Source organism: Protomyctophum parallelum (assembly GCF_964188405.1).
Source record: "Protomyctophum parallelum genome assembly, chromosome: 2".
NCBI classification, from domain to species: Eukaryota; Metazoa; Chordata; class Actinopteri; order Myctophiformes; family Myctophidae; genus Protomyctophum; species Protomyctophum parallelum.
Window position 1 is genome coordinate 34,739,698 of NC_139699.1, and position 24,327 is coordinate 34,764,024.

The following is a 24,327-nucleotide window of genomic DNA, read 5'->3' on the forward strand; positions in this document are numbered from 1 at the left end:
GACACCTTATCTCTTGATCTTAATACTCTAAAGCTTTGAATGAGGCCTAATTCAGACGTGCTGCCCCAGTAACACAGCCAGAAGCCCGCGTAACAAAGGATTCACGTTGCCGTTCATTGTGTGCAGCGTTTTATTCAAAGGGCTTATGGACATTCCAACGTGTAGATCAACAGTGATTTCTCCACAGTATAAAAGGAACAAAAAGGGAGGAAACTCTGCGCCTCCCAAGCAGCAGAGCAACAGATAAAGCAGAGCAGAGTTGTACTAGTGCACGGTAGCAGCAACAAAGGAGCTTTGTCATCACAACGCTGGAGAGCTTCAGGGAGAAGTGGACCTCCTTTCTCTCCAAGCCAAGCCTCCTCCTAACAGCAACAAGCGCACCCATACGGGATTGTATGATGCTCGGATCGATAGCCATTTCATTCACAGCCGTGTGTCTGTTCAGCAAACGTCGCTGGCAGTTAGGTACAGTGCCAGCTTTTTCCTCTATTTTACCAGGCAACCTTTTTAGCTTGCTCCCTTCCTTGCCCCCCCATCCCCTCCGCCCTGCTCCCACCCCTCAACCCCCTCCCCTTTATCCTGAGCGCCTGGCATATTCAGATACTGAAGTCCTCATTACGGCTCAATCCAACCTCAGCAAACACACAAACAGATTAGCCGCTTAAGACGCTCCCAATCCCCCTCTCCCTCGCCACTCTGCAGCGCTATCAGGCCCCAGCACACCCCTGTGAGATGAGCCGGGGGCAAGGCTTACCGCAGCCTGCAGAACTGTAGCCTCCGCTCGCTCTCCCCTCCACAAAATCCCTCCGCGTCACAGCCCCGTGTCACAGCTGCCCCTAATACAATTAAAAGTCATTTGCAGAGCGCACAGGCTTAGAAGATCAGGGTGGGGGTTATGTTTGGGAGGAGGCGAGGGGGGTCCTTCCCACACACACACACACACACACAGACTAGGCATGATGGAGAAAGTGTATGAGAGAGTGTGTATGGGGGGGAGAGAGAGAGAGAGAGAGAGAGAGAGAGAGAGAGAGAGAGAGGCACAAGAAAGAGAGCATGAGGGGAATGTTTTTCTAAGTAAAAAATAAAAATAAATCACACTTGTGTGAAGAGAGGGGCACTCTTATCATCATAATCATTATACATCACATTCTGAGCTCAGCCAATCAAATCATCGCAAGTATGGGGTACACACAGAATCACAAAGCTGGGCATCCCTCAATAATAAAATACCATGCCAATTTTAAACAATTATTTAGGGGCCCACTTCGACTTGCAATATCCTCATGGCCCACCAGTTGTCCCGGGCCCAAATGTTGGTAATCACTGTTATAGAGATGATACAGAAATGCAAAGAGAGCCGGGGAGAGGATTAGTGATATAATTACTGCTTTTAGCCTCTATACCTGCTTTATATAACAGTGGCGGCAGTATTACAAAGTTCCAGTCGCCTGTTGATAGGCACACCATAAGTGGAGTGAGTGTGCATGGGAGTAAAACCTGTGTTTATATCTATCCGGCTGTGATGTTATTCAGGATGATAGGATATCCTCCTCTCTTTTTTGATAGGCTTGATTTGACTGAGTGTGTCTGCATGGGAGTATTCTCACCGTGCCTCCTGGAATGTGACCAGGCCACCAGGCGATGGCAGGCTCCCTCATACCACCTTCAAAGGTGGTTTCCTTTCCACAAAGAAACGGCCCATTACTGCCACCTGGAGAGAGAGAGAGACAGAGAGAGAGAGAGACACACACACACACACACACACACACACAGTATTTCAATGCCAAATTCTGTGGCGGGTGTGTGAGTGCGTGTGAGTGCATTGTGTGTGCGCACGCGACCAAGTACACTCACTACAATCCAAAATTACACTATCGAAGTCATGTTTACACATGAATACTGTTACAATGCTGGGAAATAAGTTAACAAACTGCCAGCATAGGCAGGGAAGGGCAAGGGAGATAAGTCCAAATTAAATACACCAGTAAATTGGCAGCATTTCCAGTTAAGTGTGAATGGGCTTTCAGAGTGAATTAACATTCTGGATTTTGCTGTGTAAAGTCGTCTGTATCACTTACTCTCATTTGGGCCAGACATAACAGCAGCTCCGTTGTCTGAAGTGAAGAATACAAAGGTGTTGTGTTCGATGCTCAGAGCCTGCAGCCATGCAATCATCTGGCCAACACTGTCGTCCAGCTCCATCACTGCATCACCGTACCTACAACACACGGTAAGCCATTAATCACAACTGATATATCAGTCAGTCATTAGATTTTAGATTTCTTATGACATGGGTAGCTGCAATTATGCAACAGACATGTTTCTGTCCCTATAATGTATATCAATTAATATCAATCGGTAGTCTATGACTCTCCAAAATCGGTATTGGACTCCGAATTCTGGCGTTGTTCAGGCTCTACCTACAACACAGCGGAGGAATCCCGGGTAGAGAATAAAAGTTATGCATTGCCGCATCCAGGGAGTGTGTGTGCAAAATTTGGCATCGACCAGGTTAACGGTGCCGGAGATTAGCTGTTCACAGACGGACGGACGGACACACGGACGGAGTGCAAAACATACTCTCTCCCCATGCCTTTGGCCTGTTGGAGACAATAAAGCCTGGATGCATTACTAAATAACATGTGGTTACAGATTATTTTGTAGGCTATATAATGTAATGGAACCTTTGGCAGACTCAACAAACAGGAAATGGGATTGTACCGGCCTCGCTGACTCTTCCCCAGGAAACGCTTGGAGGCGTAGACAGGGCCGTGGGTGGCATCGGCTGCCCAGTACAGGAAAAAGGGTCGCCGAGCAAGAGTTTGGCGGAATATGAAGTCGAGACCCTCCTGTAAAAGTGGAATAATTATGTAATTTAGCAATCACAATGTAATTTTGTCTAATCTGTATGGTAGAGTATGTTCATACAATATAACTTATACAATTGGGGTGGTTGTATTTGGTCTCCCTGCTCTTCTACTGATACCTTTAGATCCTGTGTTTGGTTTGACACGACTGGTTGACATGCCTTAACATATCCCTTCTACAAGAAACGTTTTGTGAACTTGTGATACATTTGTGTAGATTAAAAAAAAAAGCAAAAAAGGAGGGCACCAAGTATTGACCCCTGGGTAACTACGTATATTATAGGGTTTGAGTGATTAAAACGGTAAATCTGTAACATTATGTGCTCTTCCCCATAATAATGAAGAAATTACACAAACAAAGCTTGGCCTATTGGCACCGCAGTTCAATTCGCAATTGCAATGTAAAACAACAACAATGTAACATTCAGTCAGTATGGTGCAACCCTATTGGACACAGACATGCAAGATATTTTACACTTGTGGTAAACCAAGCTGAACTAAGCTGATCTCAAAGGACAGCATTACTATCATGTTTCTTTTGGCTCATTACCAACAATGGCTCACAAAAAAGCAGTGGTAGCTTTAACATACACAATTACACACTATACATGTCTCCTATAGAGCGTCGCAGTCCCGCCCCCTTTCATGACGACGCCAGGCCTAGGAAATGAATCCCAATGCATTTTTCCCATAGACATTTCAAAGCGTATTTATTTAAAGACCTTTTAAGCGTCGTACGAAGCCAACTCTTGTCGTGACAAATCATGACAACACACACAATATTTTGGACCAAACAAATAATTACAAATAAGAAAAACATGCCGTTTTCTTCTTTTTTTTGGCCTAAAAAATTGTGTTTGTTGTCATGATTTGTCACGACAAGAGTTGGCTTTGTCCGCGGCGTAAACGTCTTTAAATAAATACTTTCTGAAAAGTCTGTAAGGGAAATGAACGGGGATTTCTTTTCTGGGTCTCTCGAGGGGGCGGGACTGCGACGCTCTATTGGATATCCTCCAAACGGTATTGGCAAAGTTTCGATCCATTGCTACCTAACAACATTTAAGCCCTATTCAAAACGTTTTGAAAATAGCAGAACTATAAGCTCAAAATGTGATGTCTTGTGAGCTTCTACAGCTGCAATGTTTAAGTGGTGCAACCACTTCATTAAGTAACTGTGTGTGCCTGCCTGGCTGGCTACCTGTGTCTGAGCACGGAAATAGCATTTGGTTGGTTTTCAAAACTAAGTGTCACTGTTGTGCAGCCTAACACGCACATACATATTAACTGTCTATATATGATGTCAGGTGTATCAGTACAGTACAGTACAGTACAGTACAGTACAGTACAGTACAGTACAGTACAGTACAGTACAGTACAGTAGAGGGACCCCCTGGGGACCCCCACATGGTAACTCTGTCATTTCTCAACCGTTTGACGCGGGCGGCTCGCCGGAACCGGCCCAGTCCCCTGGGCGAGTTCCTGCAGGTCTGTCAGTTCCGGGGACCCCCACACGGAGTTGCACCACTTACTTCACACGGGTGTGATTTTTAAAGATTTTTAAGGCTTTGATCAGATCAGTGACTCTTGGAATGTTTTTTTAAATGTATGCCTACAGTATACCCAAAATAGGGACACCAGTTTGAAAGCGGTTAAAAAAAAACAGAGCTGTAATCCATCATTGGAGAAAAAGAGTTTATAACTCTAATACCATAGTATTTAAGGCTTATTTATGAGAGTAATTTTCAGTTTTCCGCAGTTATAAAAGTTATCTGGTGGATGAGGAAATGCAGACCAAAAACAATAGTCATCACAAGATGTGATAAAGTAATCATTCCTCCTCCATTTATCAAGACATCACATTTTCAAATGAGCAAACTTTGAACATTGTTACACTGCGACGTTGGTGAATTATTCTAGTTAAGATGACAAAATGTGATTCTTTTCAATTCCTGTCAGAAAAACATTATGGGGTGGCACAAACAAAAGACATACATTTGAACAAGTAAAAGGCACCAGTGCCTTTCTTCTGGTGTAGATGTTGAGTATATGAAACTAACTCAGTCTGTACAAGCATGAACAAAACAAAAAGGAAAATATTAAAACAATGTGCACCGACCGGTCTGTTCTATTCTAACTAAATGGAAAAAGAAGAAGTTGAGCCTTGAACTTACCTCCAAGTAGATCTGAGTGAGATTTGATTCTCCCGTCTTCTTATTAATCTCAAACTCTTCATAATATCTGGAAAAGAAAGTGTTCACACAGTCAATTCAAGCTTCGCTCTCAGTTTTTCTTTCAATCATTTTATTCTTTCACAAACTGATACATGACTCACATATATGCCAATAACACAAACAAACATATATACATACAATATACTGTATATACAAACATACGTCAATACATCATCTTCTTCTTCTTTGCCCTTGATAAAATGTCTGCGTAGTCTCCCATATATTCCATAACGTGGCCCCAAACTAAGACAAATCCATTCATGTCTCATTGGAGAACATGTGTGAGCCGTTCTACTGGGAGCAGTTGCAGAACATTGTGGAGCCAACTTGAGACAGATGGTACAACATCATCAAGCCAACCTTGTAATATTGACAGACAACCTTGCACAGTACCATAGAATATTAAGGATTATCTTAATCTATTTAATTCAGGTGTCGTTGGGTTTACGGACAAAGCCACATTAGATGCACATTATGTACCCATGTTTTCCTTGCATTTTAAACATTTACCGGAGCAGTTTCTCTCTCTCATTTATATAGCGCCTTTATCCAAGGCGCTTTACATAGTTTGTGCATTACATTCACACACCGATGGCGGTGGAAACCATGCAAGGCACCAACCAGCACATCAGGAGCAATTAGGGGTTCAGTGTCTCTCTCTCACTCTCTCATCTCTTTCTCTCTCTCTCTGATTCTGCATAATACTGTCCCCTCAGGGTGCAGCGAGTGCATTTCCCTCACAGGATGCGTTTAGAGGAGCGTTCGCAGAATGACAGATCCGGAAAGTCTCGTCAGCGCACAGTCGAGCATTGGGAACGGTTATGTGGCGGCGCTGAAGCGTGGCGCGGCAACGGGAGAAGCAATGACAGGCGTCTCTCTCGCTCTCTCACGCTCTGCTTGGTCCAGGTGTCCTCGTAAGCCGCAGACGCAACCTGCCATCTCCTGGGGGCATGTGTGTGTGTGTGTGTTGTGTTGAGCGTGCGTCTGTCCAGGGCCCAGGTACGCAGTGCTGATTAAACTCGTGGCTAAGCGGAAAACCGCATTCGGCTGCCAGTGCCAATGACCCTGAATACACATATGGCTGTTTTGGGGGGAACAAAATGGGCGGAAAATGGAATACACAAGCACAGCTGGTACAGAGAAGAGAGGGGTGGGGTGGGTACACTCAACTCATTCAGAGCAGCAGCCAGGCAAACCATTCCACTGAGTCATAAGAAAGCACACGTCATGTTTTGTTCTTTGATTTGATGTTTTCGATTTATATATAGCACTTCGTAACATTTTTGCTCTATAAATAAGTTTATTATTATATTATCGTCTTCATCAGGCCTTCTGACATCAGTGAGTATAGGGGCGTGTGTGTGTGTGTGTGTGTGTGTGTGTGTGTGTGTGTGTGTGTGTGTGTGTGTGTGTGTGTGTGTGTGTGTGTGTGTGTGTGTGTATGTCTACCTGCCAACTCATTCCTCTCTCGCTCCCTTGAGAGAAACACTAAGATGGATGAAGTTGAAAACTGTCTGATGAAGGTCTGAGTGACCGAAACATTGTATTCCCAATTAATACATTTTTGTGTGTGTGGGACTCCCTGAGACTCCATGAAATTCCCCTTTGGGGCATGGGGCACCTGCTCTCCCAAAAGTATGTGCATATGTGTGTGCGTGTGTGTGTGTGTGTGTGTGTGTGTGTGTGTGTGTGTGTGTGTGTGTGTGTGTGTGTGTGTGTGTGTGTGTGTGTGTGTGTGTGTGTGTGTACCTGCCAACCATCTCAGAGTTGTTGTACACAGGGACATTGGGCCTGTAGCTGCTGTTGTTGGGGCCAAAGTGGCAGTTTGGGGCACCGAACCATTCATCAAAACCGTGCTCCAGAGGAAGGTACTGCGGTCTGTGGCCAAGATGCCTGCGATAAAGCACATTCACACAAACCAGAAACCAGACAATGCCAGCATTTTAACAGCTCGTTTGAGACAAGGGGTCCCAGTTGTCATTATTTTTCTTGTTTATTACACTAATCACTACTAGCCCATTAAAACTGTGGGCAACATGGATAAACCAACTTCAACTTGGATATCATTGCTTCCAGAAGGACTACCAGTCATGCATAATGCTCAACCCTAAGTATACATGTACACCTGGTTAAATATTACTCAACTACAAGAGAAAGTTGTAGTACTGAAGTATTGAAATGTTGTCATTTTGTGACACATTGTGAGCTTGTAGATCTAATATTTCTCTTTATTTGAAATAAGGCTTGAATGGATAATTCATGATGTACTTTTTCCCTTCCTGGAAACATAGTGGAGTTAAAAGTACAGATTTTATTTTTCAAATGTAGTGGTGTGAAAGTCCAAAAATAAGTAATCAACTCACCACTTGCCAACTATCTTGCTGACATATCCCCTTTTCTTCAGCATCTGTGGTAACAGAGTCTCATCCTTGGAGATCCCTCCCACAATCTCCTGAGGTGTGTACGCTGCAAAGGTCAAGTGTTAGTGTGAGGTTAGCTAGTGGGCAGTTGGTGTGGATTCCAGAACCTTCCCGGTCTCTACATACAGTACTGAACAGTAACATTCTCAGTGATTCCTGGCCCTGGCAATGTGTCCCTGATCAAGGCTCTTAACCCCTAACTCAGGGGTGCCCAAAAGGTAGATCGCGATGTACCAGTAGATCACAAAGGCTGTGCAGGTAGATCACATGGCATGGTCCTAAAAATATATTTAATTTAAATATAAAACCTTTTTGGCATCTGCCACTTGAATTTAAGGTGACTTGATTGATTGACATTTAGAAGGGCCTGTCAGCTCAAACCCACAATGCAATACTTTGGTTTTCAAGATTGTTAGCATTACAAAGTTATTATAAAAGAAAAACTCTACCAATTTCCATTTCCAAGTGTTTGTCTTATGTCTGACTTACTGTATGTAACGTCAGCACCACTATTCTAAAACCCCCTCAGGTAAATTTTTAAACAAATGGGATCGGATGATGTTTTGGTAGGTGTCTCTCTCTCTCAAGAGATCTACTTCTCTCCTGAGTTATCAAATGGATAAATCAATACTTAAGATCTTACTGTGTGTACAATTGTGGACTTTGCACTATGCAAGGACGTAACTGCAACTGAAGGCTAAGCAGGGAGGTATACACGGAAGATTCACCATTTCTAGCGTGGGCGTTGGTGGTGTAGAACCCATTTCTGACAGGCAGCCTCCCTGTGAGCAGTGCAGCTCTAGCTGTAATAAAAAGATAAATAGCACATGAGCTACACACACACACACACACACACACACACACACACACACACACACACACACACACACACACACACACACACACACACACACACACACACACACACACACACACATATATATATAATGGAGGACGTTATTCAGGTAAAGAAATTAAAACAGGTGCGCTTCCTCTGGAAACTGCCCTTGGTTAAAGGACCACTTGTTAACCTACCTTCATATAATTGTTCCTCACTAATATAATGTTTAAAATGATAATGATAAAATGCCACAATTCTTTTCTACTCAGTCTGTGTCTCATGGGGCAGTTCAGAAACCCGTCCACCAGTGACATCATCGATGGGGAATCCAAGCTAATAGAAACTGCAGGCTATAATGGAAGCCATCAATTTTAATAATCTTGTTTTAAAAAGAAATCTATCTAACGATGATGTCACTGGTGGACAGGTTTCTGAACTGCCCACTGCCCTCCTATAAGACACAGAATGAGTAGAAATAAATTGTGGCATTTTATCATGAACATTATTTAGGAGTAGGACCCACGGCTGTAATAAGCAACCTACGGCTGCAATAAGCAACCTACGGCTGTAATAAGCAACACAGGGCTGGAATAATGAACCTACGGCTGTAATAAGCAACCTACGGCTGCAATAAGCAACCTACGGCTTAAAGCAACCTACGGCTGTAATAACCAACCTACGGCTGTAATAACCAACCTACGGCTTAAAGCAACCTACGGCTGTAATAACCAACCTACGGCTTAAAGCAACCTACGGCTGTAATAACCAACCTACGGCTTAAAGCAACCTACGGCTGTAATAACCAACCTACGGCTTAAAGCAACCTACGGCTGTAATAACCAACCTACGGCTGCAATAAGCAACCTACGGCTTAAAGCAACCTACGGCTGTAATAACCAACCTACGGCTGTAATAACCAACCTACGGCTTAAAGCAACCTACGGCTGTAATAACCAACCTACGGCTTAAAGCAACCTACGGCTGCAATACGCAACCTACGGCTGTAATAAGCAACACAGGGCTGGAATAATGAACCTATGGCTGTAATAAGCAACCTACGGCTGTAATAACCAACCTACGGCTTAAAGCAACCTACGGCTGTAATAACCAACCTACGGCTTAAAGCAACCTACGGCTGCAATACGCAACCTACGGCTGCAATACGCAACCTACGGCTGTAATAAGCAACCTACGGCTGCAATACGCAACCTACGGCTGTAATAAGCAACCTACGGCTGTAATAAGCAACCTACGGCTTAAAGCAACCTACGGCTGTAATAACCAACCTACGGCTTAAAGCAACCTACGGCTGTAATAAGCAACCTACGGCTGTAATAAGCAACCTACGGCTTAAAGCAACCTACGGCTGTAATAACCAACCTACGGCTTAAAGCAACCTACGGCTGTAATAAGCAACCTACGGCTGCAATACGCAACCTACGGCTGCAATACGCAACCTACGGCTGCAATACGCAACCTACGGCTGTAATAAGCAACCTACGGCTGTAATAAGCAACCTACGGCTGTAATAAGCAACCTACGGCTGTAATAAGCAACCTACGGCTGCAATACGCAACCTACGGCTGTAATAAGCAACCTACGGCTGTAATAAGCAACCTACGGCTGTAATAAGCAACCTACGGCTGTAATAAGCAACCTACGGCTGCAATAAGCAACCTACGGCTGCAATACGCAACCTACGGCTGTAATAAGCAACCTACGGCTGTAATAAGCAACCTACGGCTGTAATAAGCAACCTACGGCTGTAATAAGCAACCTACGGCTGCAATACGCAACCTACGGCTGTAATAAGCAACCTACGGCTGTAATAAGCAACCTACGGCTGTAATAAGCAACCTACGGCTGTAATAAGCAACCTACGGCTGTAATAAGCAACCTACGGCTGTAATAAGCAACCTACGGCTGTAATAATGAACCTATGGCTGGAATAAGCAACCTACGGCTGTAATAATGAACCTATGGCTGGAATAAGCGACCATTATGCGCAACTGATGCATGATAATTATATGAATTCGTTATTTGGTAGCACCTGTGTTGCTGACTGCAATTCCAATAATATAGCCTATAACCATTTGAAAAGGCTTTAATATACTCTTAATATTTTTTCTAATAAGGTTTGGCCCTATACAGAAATGTGCTCAGTTTAGGTATAGTTTTGGATATTAATTAATACAAAGATGTTCGCACAGGGCCTCGCATTTGTCCCAGACGGCTGGCTGTGTGTGTGCGTGTGTGTGTGTGTGTGTGTGTGTGTGTGTGTGTGTGTGTGTGTGTGTGTGTGTGTGTGTGTGTGTGTGTGTGTGTGTGTGTCTTTTTAGCAATAACATTTTGTACAGCATGACTTTGGCTGACAAATGTGAAAAATATAAATATTATAATGATTAGGTATATATATTAATGATCTCGTGTGAGTGCGTATGTGTGCATAGCTTTCTGATTAATGCCTTTTTCCCCCAACAGTTCAGGTGCTTCTTCCAACTTTGCGTACCTGAGTCCCACCCTGTTGATTAAATCCAACTGTTATCAGTTCAGGTGTTTGTCATTACTGTAGGAGGCGCATCAATGATGGGAATACTATAGTAGAGTAACACCTACATACATACTGAAACTATTACCTAATATTACCTATAGTAATAATACAGTGATATTTGGGGATTGTTAGACACTAATAGTCAGACTAAAGAACAGGAACAACATTTATTTCAGCTACAATAAAGATGTTCAAATCAGTTTTCTAAATCAAAGGTCAAACCATGGAATAGAGTTAACAATATAATATCAAGATAATTGAGTGCTAAAGGGAAGTTCCATGAGATATGGGACTACTTTTATTTATATATCAAAGGATTGTTGCAGTAACAATTTGTATTTATACTTAATATATGACATAATCACGAGTGTCAACAACAGAGTGTGGAGGGGTGTTGTCCAGGGGTTTTTATATTTTTTGACTGCTAGTTGTGTTTTGTTTTTTGTTTGTTGTAAGTCATTTTGTATGCTTTATTGGAAAATCATTAAAAAACTTTGATGACAAAAAAAAAAAGGTAATTGAGTGCTCAAACCTTTTAATTTCAAGGACCCCTACTAGCTCTGGTCCATAGAATTAGAATCAGCTAAGGAGAACACCAGAGCTAAACCTGGACCCCAGACCTGTCCATTTGGAACCCCCACAAGGAGCCAACTTTTGGAACCACTGGTGTACAGAAAACAATCTGATTTTGGACTGTGTAATGCCGACTCACAGGGGGAGCACAGTGGGTTGGCCGTGTAGAAGTTGGGGAACAGCATCCCCTGTGCTGCCATGGCATCCAGGTTGGGGGTCTCTTTAGAGGGCTGGCCAAACACACCCAGGTCACCCCACCCCATCTAGAGGAAATGTAAACGTTATGTCATTCTCAAGTACCACTCCATCAGGTACTGTACATAAGAGGCAGCAGCGATCTCTTTTTCTCTCCATGACTCACTCACTCACCTTTTGGGAAAGCAAACCTGATTAACCTGTTGAAGAGCCTATCAACAACAAAAACAACAACTACACACACACACACACACACACACACACACACACACACACACACACACACACACACACACACACACACACACACACACACACACACACACACACACACACACACACACACACACACACACACACACACACACACACACACACACACACACACACACACACACACACACACACACACACACACACACACACACACCTCATTCACTGAGAAAACAAAATAAAAACTGAACTTACGTCATCCATAAGCATGATGATGATGTTTGGTGTAGAAATGTTTGACGGCTTCTTGGTCCAACAGCCACATAGTAGACATGAAAACACAGCCAAAGTTTGAACAGACCAGCAATACATTACAGTGGAGTGCAGCAGCAGCAGCCACAGCCAGATCAGTTGGGACCAAGGCTACACACAGCCAGCAGCAGCTCTCTGGTCATGTGACCACAAGTAGCTCCGCGCTTAACTCTATGGCTCCGCGTCACGAGGTCACGCGTCAGGAAGTGGGTGGATTCCTTTCAGATTCCTTTACTACTTTCATCATGAACGATTGTAGCGCAACGTTTACGCATACCGAATGAAAAGTATTCCAATCCAAACAAGCACATAACATAACATAATCTGAAGGTGTAATTTTTAAATATAAAGCAGAATAAAAAAGAGACATTTTCTTTTCTACATAGTTAGTTGATAGAGAGAGGAGGAACCTTTTATTTCTAATGTTATTTTTCCGTAGCAATCACGTGACATAATTTGACAGTAGGAGAACAACATGGCGGTGTGCATAGCAGTTATCGCAAAGGAGGTAAACAATAACTTTTTGCATTGACTTTGGTTGATTTATCCATACATTATTCTAGCTGGATATATTATTTGAACCATATGATCTTCATTTTCAACCGAGTTAGATTATTGTGGTCGAATAAATGTGGTCTCATACCACAAAGCCGCCTATTACCTACGCAGCTAACATTAGCTTATTTTTACCTGATTTTTACAAGCTATAGTTCCATAATGTAACAATTTTAAACTTGTCTTTGGTTGTTTGTTATTTTGTATTAATGCTCATCTGCTTCTCTACAATTATAGAATTACCCGTTGTATATTCGGAGTGTTCCCACTCAGAATGAGCTGAAGTTTCATTATACCGTCCACACCTCACTGGATGTGGTTGAAGAGAAGATCTCAGCAGTGGGCAAAGCCATGGCAGACCAGAGGGAACTGTATCTGGGGTTGCTCTATCCCACTGAAGATTACAAAGTGTATCCATTTTTACAACTCGTTAGACGTTTTTAGTCTTTACTCATATAGTCACGCCCCCCCATGGCTGTGATATTACATAGATATGGATACATTTCAATAACAATAATGTATTGCATACAGTGGGCACCTTCTAACCTGTAGCGCTGCATGTATACTCTGCTGACAGTTGGGGTTGGCTCAGTTACAATGTCCATTTGAAAGGTTCTGGAATAAAACATCTAGTCAAATATCTACACTTTTCCATGAGCTTCACGCTGAAATAATTCTCTGTATGCGACGGCTGCAATTATAACAGCACTAAACATGGAAACTTCCATCAATGACCGCATAGTTAGTTACATACATACAGTCCCATCCATGCCATATGTGCCTGTTGAAGGAAGTTTACATTGTGTTCAGTGCTGCAGTCAAATTAGTCAATGCAGCCCCGTCACAGAGAATGTAATTATCCATGTAAATCTCATGGAAAAGTGGATATTGACTGAATACACGTTTTATGCCAGACCTTTCAAGTTACAGCAATTATTGCACAAGTAGTACATATGAAGTGCATCTGTTAGTGTCGCTGCAATGACTCCCCTCCCCTGGATGGATGTGTTCTATGGCTTTGTATATCATGTACATGAAATGTAATATCCATTCTATGGCTACTAGAAACCATATATCTTGCTGTATTCAGTTAATCTGTGAAATCCTTCACTTGTAAACCAGATATGGCTACGTGACCAACTCTAAAGTAAAGTTTGTCATTGTTGTGGACTCTTCGAATACATCTTTAAGGGACAATGAGATTAGGAGTGTAAGTTCAGCGTTTCTTACATTTGACACAGCGTTTCTTACATTTGACAACTATAAACCTGCTGTTTTAATGTGTTATGGATAAACGGATCTAAAATATGTAACAAACTTTACCTGATACATAATATTCAATGGTTGTTTTCTTGCATCAGAGTATGAATTACTTTTACTTAATTAGGCTACATTGTTTTTCAGATGTTCAGAAAATTACACAACTCATTTACTGATGTGATGTGTAACCCATTCTACAATCCAGGCGACCAAATTCAATCCAAGTGAGTTTTCTTGTTACTATTAAATTCATGATTGAACCTAACATTTATTATTTTCCTGTAAGACTGGCATTATTTGTCTGATCTTTGATGACTCCCCCAGGGCCTTTGATGGAATGGTATCTGGAATGATGGTACAAGCCAGCTGATATTCTCCTACCTGCATCCCCTGTAAATAATGTCCTCGCCTCTCATTGCCTGCTTGAAGTAAATTGTTCTACAGTGCATTCATGGGTCAATTATTCATTGTAAAACCAAATAAAATAAATTGTAAACACATGGAGCACAAATTAGGTGATCAAGTCATTTGTTTTATTTATTCATTTCTTTTCACAATGCTAAAAAGTAAACCCAGATAGTCTCCCCTGGGCAAATTTATTTGTTGGCACGAAGAAAAGAATTCAAGAATCAAACTTTGCTCCTTTAGTCTCAACCAAATTTTTTGATTAATAGGAAAGCCAAACTCATTGTCCACTGTCTCTTAGACATTACACAGAATCCAACCCAGCAATGATTTAAACCAGAAATTCCTTGAATGTGGCAGGCTTTTATGCCAATGTGTTAACGCTGTTGAGGATAGTGATGTTCACTCGGCCCTGCTCCCAATTCCTCCGACGGTGGGGTGATGAGAAGAAGGCACGGATAACGTTTGGGGGTCTGCTCACGATACTCCATGTGTCCCCACTGTCTCTTCCCCACTGAGGAGCCCCCATAGTAAGGATGTGGCACTGGATGGAGCGGCCTCGCTGATTGATACCGGAACCTGCCCTGAAAGTTGTTTTGGAAGCGGGGTGGACGGAAGCCTCTGCCTCTGGCGCGGCCGCCTCGAGGGCCGCCTCTGTCTGTGGTGCTAATCCCTGGCATGTTGGTCCTCTTGGGCATCACCTGCAGGTCAAAGGTCATGGATGGTAAACCAAAGACGTCAGTACACATTACAAATTTGTGTAGTTCAAGGACACTTGGTAGGTTTGGGTTGTGTACTTACACCTTGCCATGATGCAACTCCAAAGGTGGGCAAGATCCTCCATTGAATCACATTGTACGGTGAAACAGTGCTCAAAGTCACTCTTATCACCGTAAAGGAGAAAACAAAGCTGATTCTGCCAATTTTTATAAAAGTTTTCTTCCCAAGATGGCAAAATCAAGACAGTTAACATTTGTATTGAAGGAAAATGCAGACCAGTGATGTGATGTTCTTTGGCCAAATCAGCATTGTTTGCATTAATTTATGGGCTAAAGGAGTGACTGATCGTTGTTTCAAGTCAACGAGGAGCATATTTTGAATAATCAATTTCTAATGAATGGAACTATTTTAAACCATTTGTGATATCTTGCCCGCCTTCGGAGTCAAGTCATATGGCAACACAAACCTTTACCAAAGTGTCCTTGCACTTCAAGGTAAACCGGCATGTTAGACCAGTAGCTGACCTGCTGAAGACCAAAGTTAATGACACTCACCTTGAGGACTCTGCCTCTGAACAACGTCTCATCCAAGCTAATAGCAGTGTTAACAGAGTCCCGATCTGAGAATTCAATATAGGCAAAGCTGTGAAAAGAGAAGATCAATATTTTCAGATGGGGGCCAAATACATTAATGTCATGGTAATTGGCATGAGAAGGTTTGAGAACCACATGAAAAGCTCAAAAGCAAAAATGTGAAATCCAGGATTACTGTGTTCATTTAACATAAAGTAGTTAAATTAACACTAGTACCAGCAGTAGTAGTTTGCAAAATAATCAGTTTTAAGCAGCCACATAGGATGAATACATTTTGACTGTCTGGGCCATTTTTCTTTTAGTTAAATAAAAGGTTTTAACCTACCCCTTGGGATGACCAGAGAACCTGTCACATAGGATGGTCACTCTGTTGACAGGTCCGCAGCCGTTGAAGTGGATCTCTAACTCGTCTGCAGTAGCTCCATAGTCTACCTGGAGAGTGTGGAGCGACGTATCAGAACAAATGTTTGGAAGATGCTGTTGTACAGGCTTTAGAATAATGTGGTAAAATAAACAAGGCATACATTTCCCACATAAACTGATCTGTTGTCGGCATCTATCCTCTCCTCATGGGTCATGTTGTAGAACAGTCCTGCAGCAGGACACAAACATACATTACTCTTGCACATCAGTGCAATTTATACAGGAATTCATTGCATAATCTGCTTTCTTCCACAATACATTATATGACATAATCTCATATGCCAGCTCCCTTCTAAGGAGGCACCAAGGACAGACACAGGAATAAAAATGAAGAGAAGCACAGTGGCAGAAAATATCCATGAGCAAGATGATGAACCCTTTTGGGACCCTTGCACTCACTGCATCATCTCATTGGACAGAGATGATAAGGCACATGCAAGTGTTTCACATTGCTGTGGTCCAGGTGTAAACCAGATGGCCAAGACTTCAGACAGCTAGCTCACCTACCTGAAGGCTGCTATGCTATGCTATACACCTATGGATCAGGCCCTGCAAGCTTTCACATCAGTGTTTCAGTTGTGCAGCATAAGAGAACAGCAACAGTCCTAAAAGCAAACCATTGTGCATGCACTGTAGCTGCAGTCTCTCTTACCAGGCTGAGAATTACTGGATATCATATGCATTTCGGCAGCCTGTTCCTCTTCCCTCAGCTTGTCTGCTTCCTCTTCCATCTCCAGCTCCAGGACCCTGGCTTTGATGGCCGCCAGCTCCTGATAGATACAGGAATGGAACCCGATATGCTGCTGCTATATCGTCTCTACTAGCAGTAGCATATATTTTACACACACATACACAAAGACTACTGCAAGCGTTCAATTCAATTCCGATCTAGACAGATCTGCATGCGTTAGTTCACCGCCTATAATAATTATAATACGATTCAGAAGTACGGTGATACCCCATTATTTCCCTGTGGAAATGCGGAGTGTTTTGTTAGCTACGGATGCAAAGGATCCCATCCAGGGATGGTCTGCGCATGCGCGTCAGATACCCACAGAACTGCCGTGGGTACTGCAATTTTTAGAATCGTTAAAAATAAAAGATTGTGTTGGTCGATGCGCGCTTTTCATTTTACCCAACACTTGCAACATTTGTGCCCGATTTAAGCCATAATAGAGAGCTTACTATTGCACCGTTAAATCACAGGTTAAAAAAATGTTTGTTTTTTTTACTTCTGCATCTGCCGTTCTGCACTGTAATTTATTTTCATTTTTATTTCAGTTTGTATTGTGACCGGCCGGGTAGAAGAAGGTATAAGAAGTGTCCCTTTACAGGGGTTATTTTTCAAACGTATTTTAATGCGTTCATCCTGCCTCGTTTCGTCGTACGGTGTCGCTCGCCGAAAATAGCAGATTTTATGATGAATTGAACATGGTGGACCGGTGGACCCTATTGTAAACAAGTGTAGGCCTAATGCTTTATGATGTCGTCCACAGTTAACAGTTTTGTATTGAGTTGTGCTTGAAATGTAGGCCTACTACTGTAATTATTTAATTATGTTAATAAATACTTCAATCAATCAATCAATACAAACATGTGTAGAGTTCAGTTCACTTCCAAAGTTCCAGGGTCTCGACACGTTTTCAGATGGGGGTCCGTTAGCTGAGCTCTGGTCCAGGGGAGGGGCCCCATCTGAAAACGTTATAATTATGTGTAGGCTATTATAAATAGCGCACACACATATGATCATATGTTGGATGGATGTTTAACTCACCGGGTCCTCCTCGGTGAAATGCCCCCCGCTGGGCTCTGCGCCTTCCAGGTAAACCAAAGTCCCCCGATTGTCTAACAACGCCATATTCATTGATTTAACTAAACTTTAACATAACAGCTGCGGCTCCAGCCGCCCGCTAGTCTAAACACAATGTAGCCTAGGCTAGATCGCAAATTCTAACGGACAATAAAACGTACAAATAAAAAAATAAAGTAGCCTAGTCTATATTGACTTCCGACCCTTTTATATTTTCGTTGAAGAGACTAAATTAACAGCACTAGTCCACTAACAATACATTTTTACCTCTATAACCAAGCTTCTAGTTCAGTTGAACAGGAGTAATCTGTAGCCTACGTTCACCGCGTTGGTGAAATGTCCACCATCAACCTGGCAATGATGAGCAGCCAGGTATGCTGATAAGGATCACCTGTGAGAGGCTAGACGCTAGAGTCACACTGATTGACCGAGAATGAATAACCCAGCCTATGAACATTGTGTTTATTGTGATTATTTTCATATTTTGTATGGCCATAGTGTAAGTATTGAGTATATATATTTTTTCGTTGCAAACTTGCAGACAGTTGCTGAGAAAATTTGTGGTAAACGGATTAATTGATTTTATGGATGTAGTGTACACCTATGCAAACTAGAATGCAATTTATGAAAGACTTTAATATGTTTTATTTGACCAGCCATCTGTTCATGAGGTGGGCCAATTGTTTATCCCTCAAAATGATATGGCTGATTTGACCTTTGCATGAGACAAATAAGTCATTGTGTCTGAAAATGTCAGTAGCTAACTATAAGAAAAGTAAGAATCACCATTGTGATAAATATTTCATTTCATGTTTTAATTACACAGTTACATTGTTCAACACAGACATTAACCTGAATTAGAATGTTTTACAGCTTCACACATCCAACAGAGCGAACAGTTAAAGAGCGGTAATAGCAACAGGGAGGAAAGCATGCAAGAAATAAATAATACAAATCAGAATTTAATTCTTCTGGCACAGATCACTTCAGCTAAAATGGTAACAGGACCGTTAAAGAGGACAAAAAAAAGAAAACTCTTCAAAGCGCCAACCTTTCCTACAGAAACAATCCTTTTTTCTGTAATAATGTATTGCACAATACAGTATAATAATGCTTCCCTACACATATAAAACCAAACCTTTTTCCATTTGTGTATGTATGTATGTAATATGTATGTAAAGGTAAAAACAGGACCATCCTGAGCCATGGCCTTTGGGGAAAGATCCACTATTTGCCATATCAGCTTCCTACTAAATCAGTGCTTGCTTCATGGGAAAGACATGCCTCCATCACATTAGATGAGCCTTTGAACCTTCATTGGTAGGGAAACACAGTTGCCAACCTGCAAACATTTGCCATTTTTAAACATATACTTTGTCCCTATCTGTACTACTGTATAACAGAAATTGAATAAATAAACAGATGTTTTGAGACCCTTTCATGGTTTTCACAACAGGAAAGCACTTATGCATTTGCCATTTACTATACTGTAACAACAGAATGCTAGGAAATAATATGACACAATAATACACCTCTGCACAAAAGTGGTTTCACACAAAGTGAAAACAGAAAATTATTGATCTATTCCATCTAATGATAGTCACTGGGATGAATCCCAGTGAATGATACTGGTAGACTGGTTGCTCACTCCATTATAGCTACACTCCCTTTATGAGACTGTGTACAATCACCTCATGTCCCACCACATCTACCCCAGAAGAAGTGTTCTAATCCTGGGCCAGAACACAAAACACATGGTCATGAAAATAAATAAAAAGGTATCTGTAGCTTTTGGTTGGATTTTGGTCATTCTTAAGTGGTCATTGAGTTTGGTTTTGTTTTATTTTATGAGGGCTGACTGGCAGGCAAGGAGGCACACGCAAAAAGCACTTTGGATTGAATGGAATTGACATTTCAATGTGGATCAGGTATGCTAATGTTTTTACTCTCACTCTAAAGAAAAGCTCTTGAATCTGAACCATTAGTCTGTTAAGGATGTTTCATTAAAGCTCTGGAGGTTTCAAGTAGTTTATACAGAGGTGACGACGAAAATATATTAAAATAACTAACATTCACACACAAACACACTTGGCATGCATTCAATATAATATCTCTGCAAGGCTTTGTACTGCAAGAACACTCGAAGCAATCAGTAGGCATGCTATAAAGAGCTCGTCCTATTGTTCTGAGGAATTGTTTGATATATAGAAAACAAGCTGTTTGATTGCTTTAATTGCTCATTTACATACCATATCTCATACTCAGCCTGATGGTTGAGTGTGCTCTTTACTGGTGTGCTCTGACTGTGTGTATTTCAGACACTTTGGTTAAATGGTATAGTGGAGTTCTAACCTCATTATTTCTGGTCTTACAATACACAGCATGTCAGAGCCTACTCTGGCAATGCAGGATAACTTTGGTCTGTGCTTTTATTGGTTTTGGGCTACAAATGCCATGTAATGGTTGGTTCTGTTTTTATTTTGGTAATGGGAGATGTGTACACTGAATACACGTGAAGCATATAGAGTATACACATACAGTATACAGTGTCTAGTTAAATGCCAACAATTCTGGCGACTATTGCCATTAAAGCGAACAAATAATATTAGATCGAGTGGAAATAAATATCCCTTCACATGACTCACAATGCCAATTCCGTTCAATGCCATAGTTTTTATAATAATGCACAAAGTCATATCCATTTTGAATGTGCATCTCCATGCCTGTTCTCAGCCCAGCTTTCAAAGTCCAGGTCAACCTCTCCTGGTGGTTAGCTGTATGGTCACAGGAGGTAGCTAGTGTGAGGGGGCTTAAAGAGAGGCCTGTGGTAGTGGTGATGAGATTAGATGGAAGGACCGAGCGAAAGAGGAGCAAAATACAGGAAAAGGCTGAATTCAATGCCATATCTCAAGGTATGATAGAACACACATACAGGTATAGACAGATGCACGGGTAGCCAAATGTCAGTATTTCCCTTTTGACAAATTATGTTATCTGCCGTTTAACAAGTTTGGTCCATCTCTAGAGGTATGACACCAATTTTCTTAGGGATTAGACTAGTAAGAATTCAATTAGCTTGAGAATGAATGTTCTTTATAGCTTGTTTATGCAAGCTATAAAGAAAAAGAACACATTTTCGTTGAGGCCGATTACAATGCTAGTAGTCTTAACAAACAACATAAAAGGGGAAATGCTACTCACGTCTTGGCTCGCATGAATGCTAATCAGTGCCAAATCACTGAGGTACCATTTAGTCGATCATATATCAAACTGCAGAAATAATGCAATATAACTGGGGTAAAGTTTAACAGATGGATAAACAAAGTATAAACAAAAAAAGCTTTGAGGTTAGTTTTCCTGTAGCTTAACACTGGTGTATCTCTAACTCCTACAGTAAAAAGTATGTAGGTGAGTGACCTAGCGTACATAGACACAGGTTGTTGAGGACGAGGTGGCACTTAAGCCCAAAGGATGGTAAATGTTTCACACCGAGCGCCAAGACTGAACGAAACTCAACACAGTAAAACCCTGTGTTGTTAATTTAACTCTGAGTGTACAAAATGGTTCATTTTGTACAAAATGGTTCATTTTGTACAAAATGGAAAGTGTACAAAATGGTTCATTTTGTACACTTTCAGAATTAAAGTAAAACTCTGGATTTTACAGTGAAGGTTTGACTTTGAATCCCACATTTGATGTGTCGTAATTTTGCTCAAGTTTTAGATGAGCCTAAAAACCTTTGTCCCCTTTTTTTTGTTTACCACCATGCTGTTGAATCCTCACCAGTAGGATGAAAACTGACCTGAGGCCAATGAAGCACAATAATTAATCCATCAAATGTAAAGAAAAAAAAACACAAAACAAGGTGAAAATATATTATCTTTGTTTCTGTCTTAGGCTGGCATGACAACTTTGGACTTAATTCAAGAAATGTTGAGATGTCCATCCAACCATATAGTCTCCATCCATTTTTCAGCTACATGTGTAGTGTTTCTATATGGACATTTGTCTTCTGTTCCATATGGAATTTCATCTTCATTTCATCTGTGAAATTTGAGTGTTTAAATGCTACGAGAAAAGATGAGAAAAGAAAATTATATTCCGGACATTTGACTTTAAAGGTTTCTGTTATTTGGCAAACACATTTTTGGACCTCTTTAAATACTATGTACATTCACATTAAGTTACTGATGTTACTTTAAATATATTTATATGTATCTATATTATATGACACCCTATGGGCAGTTGTTGAGGTTCCATTCAGTAGCTGAATTCTCTTCATATTGCACCTCCGTCCTCTCACTGTCTTACAATGCGAGCAATACAAAATATTCTACAAGAGGAGTTTCATCTCATTGATATAGATACAACAAATTAAACAATAAGTACAACATGGGGCTTTTCCTCGTAAAAGAATGTCCGTGCTCCGACTTCAATATTCAGCCCAAACTAAAGGAGGAAAAATGAAAGAAAAACAAAGTCCCATCTTTCTGGATATACACAACGGCAGCACAGGTGGACGTCAGCGACAAGAGACATTATTGAAAAAACCCAAAGCAAATAAAAGGAGTATCTACAAGCAGGTTTGATCCCTTCCCACGCGACTTCTCATAGGCTTTGTCCAAAGTAGACTGGGGGTCCAGGGCCAGTGGCGGGGAGGAGCAGAGAGGGGTTGATGTGGAGGCGAGGGGAGGTAGAAAGAGAGGAGAAATGAGTCTACACCGCTCATTACGAGGCTCTTTAGTCTGTTTATCATGCTTTGGAAAAGGAGGGAGAGAATGAAAAGGTAACAGCAAATATCTCCTCTTCATGGAGCTTGTTTAAAAAACAAAACAAACTATTTAAAAACAACCTTTCCATATTTCTCCATATTATACAATGCTTTCTTGGGCAAGTTAGTTTTTTGAGGTTTTCAGGCAGCTCAGTTAATTTTTTTCTTTTCCCATGTTATCTTCTTTCTTTAATAGCTTTCCTTTCCTCTTTTTGTCTGTCCTCTCTGTTACTGTTCACATAAATCACTCATTGGCAGGGTCTCCGTCCATTCCAATAAACGTATCTGGCGGGCGAGTTCACCACAATGTCCATTCTTGTGTTCACTAGTCTGGGCCGTCACTGAGGAATCACTGTTGGTTTGTCCAGGCTTGCAGCAGGCGGCTACAGAGCATAGCATGGCACAGTCTACGTACAGTATGTCTATCTGACTGTCTCTGGGTGCTGTTCTGTAGCACCTCTGCAGTCTGGCCCTCTCTGGGCTGGCTTAAACTTGATTCATGCTTCGGCAACAGTGTAGCTCGACAAAAATAACACAAGTCTTCAATTGAAATAAAAAATAAATAAAGAAAAAGTGTTATTTAAATATGTTTTGCAGATCGACACTGTTTTTCCGAAGCATGGATCAGGTTTTATCTGCTGAGGAGGTGATGTTGCTTTGCGTTTGGTTACAAGATGAGTGCTTCTCCTTATCTCTTACTTCCTCACTTTGGCAGTGTAATACAAAGGTTTGGATCATGTTATTATTATTTTTCTCTTCTTTGAATTCATTTGGGTTCACAATGGTGCAGAGAGGTGTGTCCGGTGTAGATTTTCTTGGCTCGCTAGCAAGGTAGTTAACAGTTTAAAATTTATTCTCATATCATTATTAGCATCATCGTCGTTATTCATTTAGAATATTTGGACTTTTCTTTAATTTCCCTTAAAGCCAAAAAAAGAAATATCAGATAAATAACTGTATTTCTGAGGAATAAATCGCATCAATGACATTTTCCCCCCTTCCCTCCTTCAGTAGAAGAAAAGTACTATTCTCTCCCCCTGCACGTTTTCTCAAAGACACTGTGTGCAGGAAGTGCCACTTCTGTGAGAGGTGTGATATATCATATAGTAGTGCACACGTCAGGGGCTGGGCATTGCTGTCACTGGTGCTGAATTAAAGGGAAATCCTATCCAAGTGCTAAGCAATTAGTTAACCTCTCTTCCAGTGTTATGTTTCCACACATCCTCTGCTGTCTAAGGGCACATATTAGTCTTATATCAAAGCTCGCTTCATCAGCAAGTAAGCCTGATATGTTACTGAACACGGGGAGAGGAGTCACTGTACTTTCAATGCTTTACACTACACTGAAACCCAGACTGGAGTCTCTATGTGTGTGTGGGGTTGGGGTGATGTAGAGCAGTATATCTGACTGACACAAGTATTTTCTTAATTTCTTTTTCATCATCAGCTGTACAGTAAAATCCTGGAATCACAGAATATACAAATGTAACTAAATTGACTATTACGAGTCCATTTGGTTACAATTCTATACTCACAGAGTTAAACTTAACACTTAGGATTTTACTGTGTATAACTGCGAGCGCTTCA

At 41.4% G+C, this 24,327-nt stretch overlaps 3 protein-coding genes across 3 annotated transcripts in view; 1 reads left to right on the forward strand and 2 right to left on the reverse strand.

Annotated features, from left to right (window-relative positions):
* galns (galactosamine (N-acetyl)-6-sulfatase) overlaps positions 1-12,297 on the reverse strand; it is a 38,292-nt gene extending 25,995 nt beyond the window's left edge. The window contains exons 1-9 of the mRNA XM_083759435.1: positions 12,147-12,297; positions 11,623-11,746; positions 8,247-8,321; positions 7,462-7,564; positions 6,848-6,991; positions 5,039-5,105; positions 2,722-2,849; positions 2,079-2,218; positions 1,608-1,711 (exon numbers count right to left, since the gene is read on the reverse strand). Coding sequence (XP_083615561.1) covers positions 1,608-1,711; positions 2,079-2,218; positions 2,722-2,849; positions 5,039-5,105; positions 6,848-6,991; positions 7,462-7,564; positions 8,247-8,321; positions 11,623-11,746; positions 12,147-12,263 — 1,002 coding nt within the window. The 5' untranslated portion in view covers positions 12,264-12,297. The remainder of the gene's footprint in view (positions 1-1,607; positions 1,712-2,078; positions 2,219-2,721; positions 2,850-5,038; positions 5,106-6,847; positions 6,992-7,461; positions 7,565-8,246; positions 8,322-11,622; positions 11,747-12,146) is intronic.
* Positions 12,298-12,615: 318 nt separating this feature from the next.
* trappc2l (trafficking protein particle complex subunit 2L) lies at positions 12,616-14,520 on the forward strand. The gene is made up of 5 exons (XM_083760150.1): positions 12,616-12,711; positions 12,996-13,168; positions 13,881-13,968; positions 14,163-14,242; positions 14,343-14,520. Exons 1-5 carry the CDS (start codon positions 12,679-12,681, stop codon positions 14,386-14,388), a joined length of 420 nt encoding a protein of 139 aa, XP_083616276.1. The 5' UTR covers positions 12,616-12,678; the 3' UTR covers positions 14,389-14,520.
* A 9-nt stretch (positions 14,521-14,529) lies between these two features.
* Positions 14,530-17,187, reverse strand: pabpn1l (PABPN1 like, cytoplasmic). Its single transcript, XM_083760149.1, has 5 exons — positions 16,812-17,187; positions 16,261-16,328; positions 16,062-16,168; positions 15,698-15,785; positions 14,530-15,124 (listed from the first exon to the last, which is right to left on the reverse strand). Exons 1-5 carry the CDS (start codon positions 16,888-16,890, stop codon positions 14,801-14,803), a joined length of 666 nt encoding a protein of 221 aa, XP_083616275.1. The 5' UTR covers positions 16,891-17,187; the 3' UTR covers positions 14,530-14,800.
* Between the last annotated feature and the right edge of the window lie 7,140 nt (positions 17,188-24,327).

Excerpts from the sequence above, each read along its gene's own strand:
- trappc2l (XM_083760150.1), top strand. The coding sequence starts at position 12,679 with ATGGCGGTGTGCATAGCAGTTATCGCAAAGGAG. Across the intron at positions 12,712-12,995 it reads TAGCAGTTATCGCAAAGGAG|AATTACCCGTTGTATATTCG; the intron begins GTAAACAATAAC and ends CTACAATTATAG. Across the intron at positions 13,969-14,162 it reads GGGACAATGAGATTAGGAGT|ATGTTCAGAAAATTACACAA; the intron begins GTAAGTTCAGCG and ends ATTGTTTTTCAG.
- pabpn1l (XM_083760149.1), bottom strand. The coding sequence starts at position 16,890 with ATGGAAGAGGAAGCAGACAAGCTGAGGGAAGAGGAACAGGCTGCCGAA. Across the intron at positions 16,169-16,260 it reads GATCAGTTTATGTGGGAAAT|GTAGACTATGGAGCTACTGC; the intron begins GTATGCCTTGTT and ends CACACTCTCCAG. Across the intron at positions 15,125-15,697 it reads TCAGAGGCAGAGTCCTCAAG|GTGATGCCCAAGAGGACCAA; the intron begins GTGAGTGTCATT and ends TTTGACCTGCAG.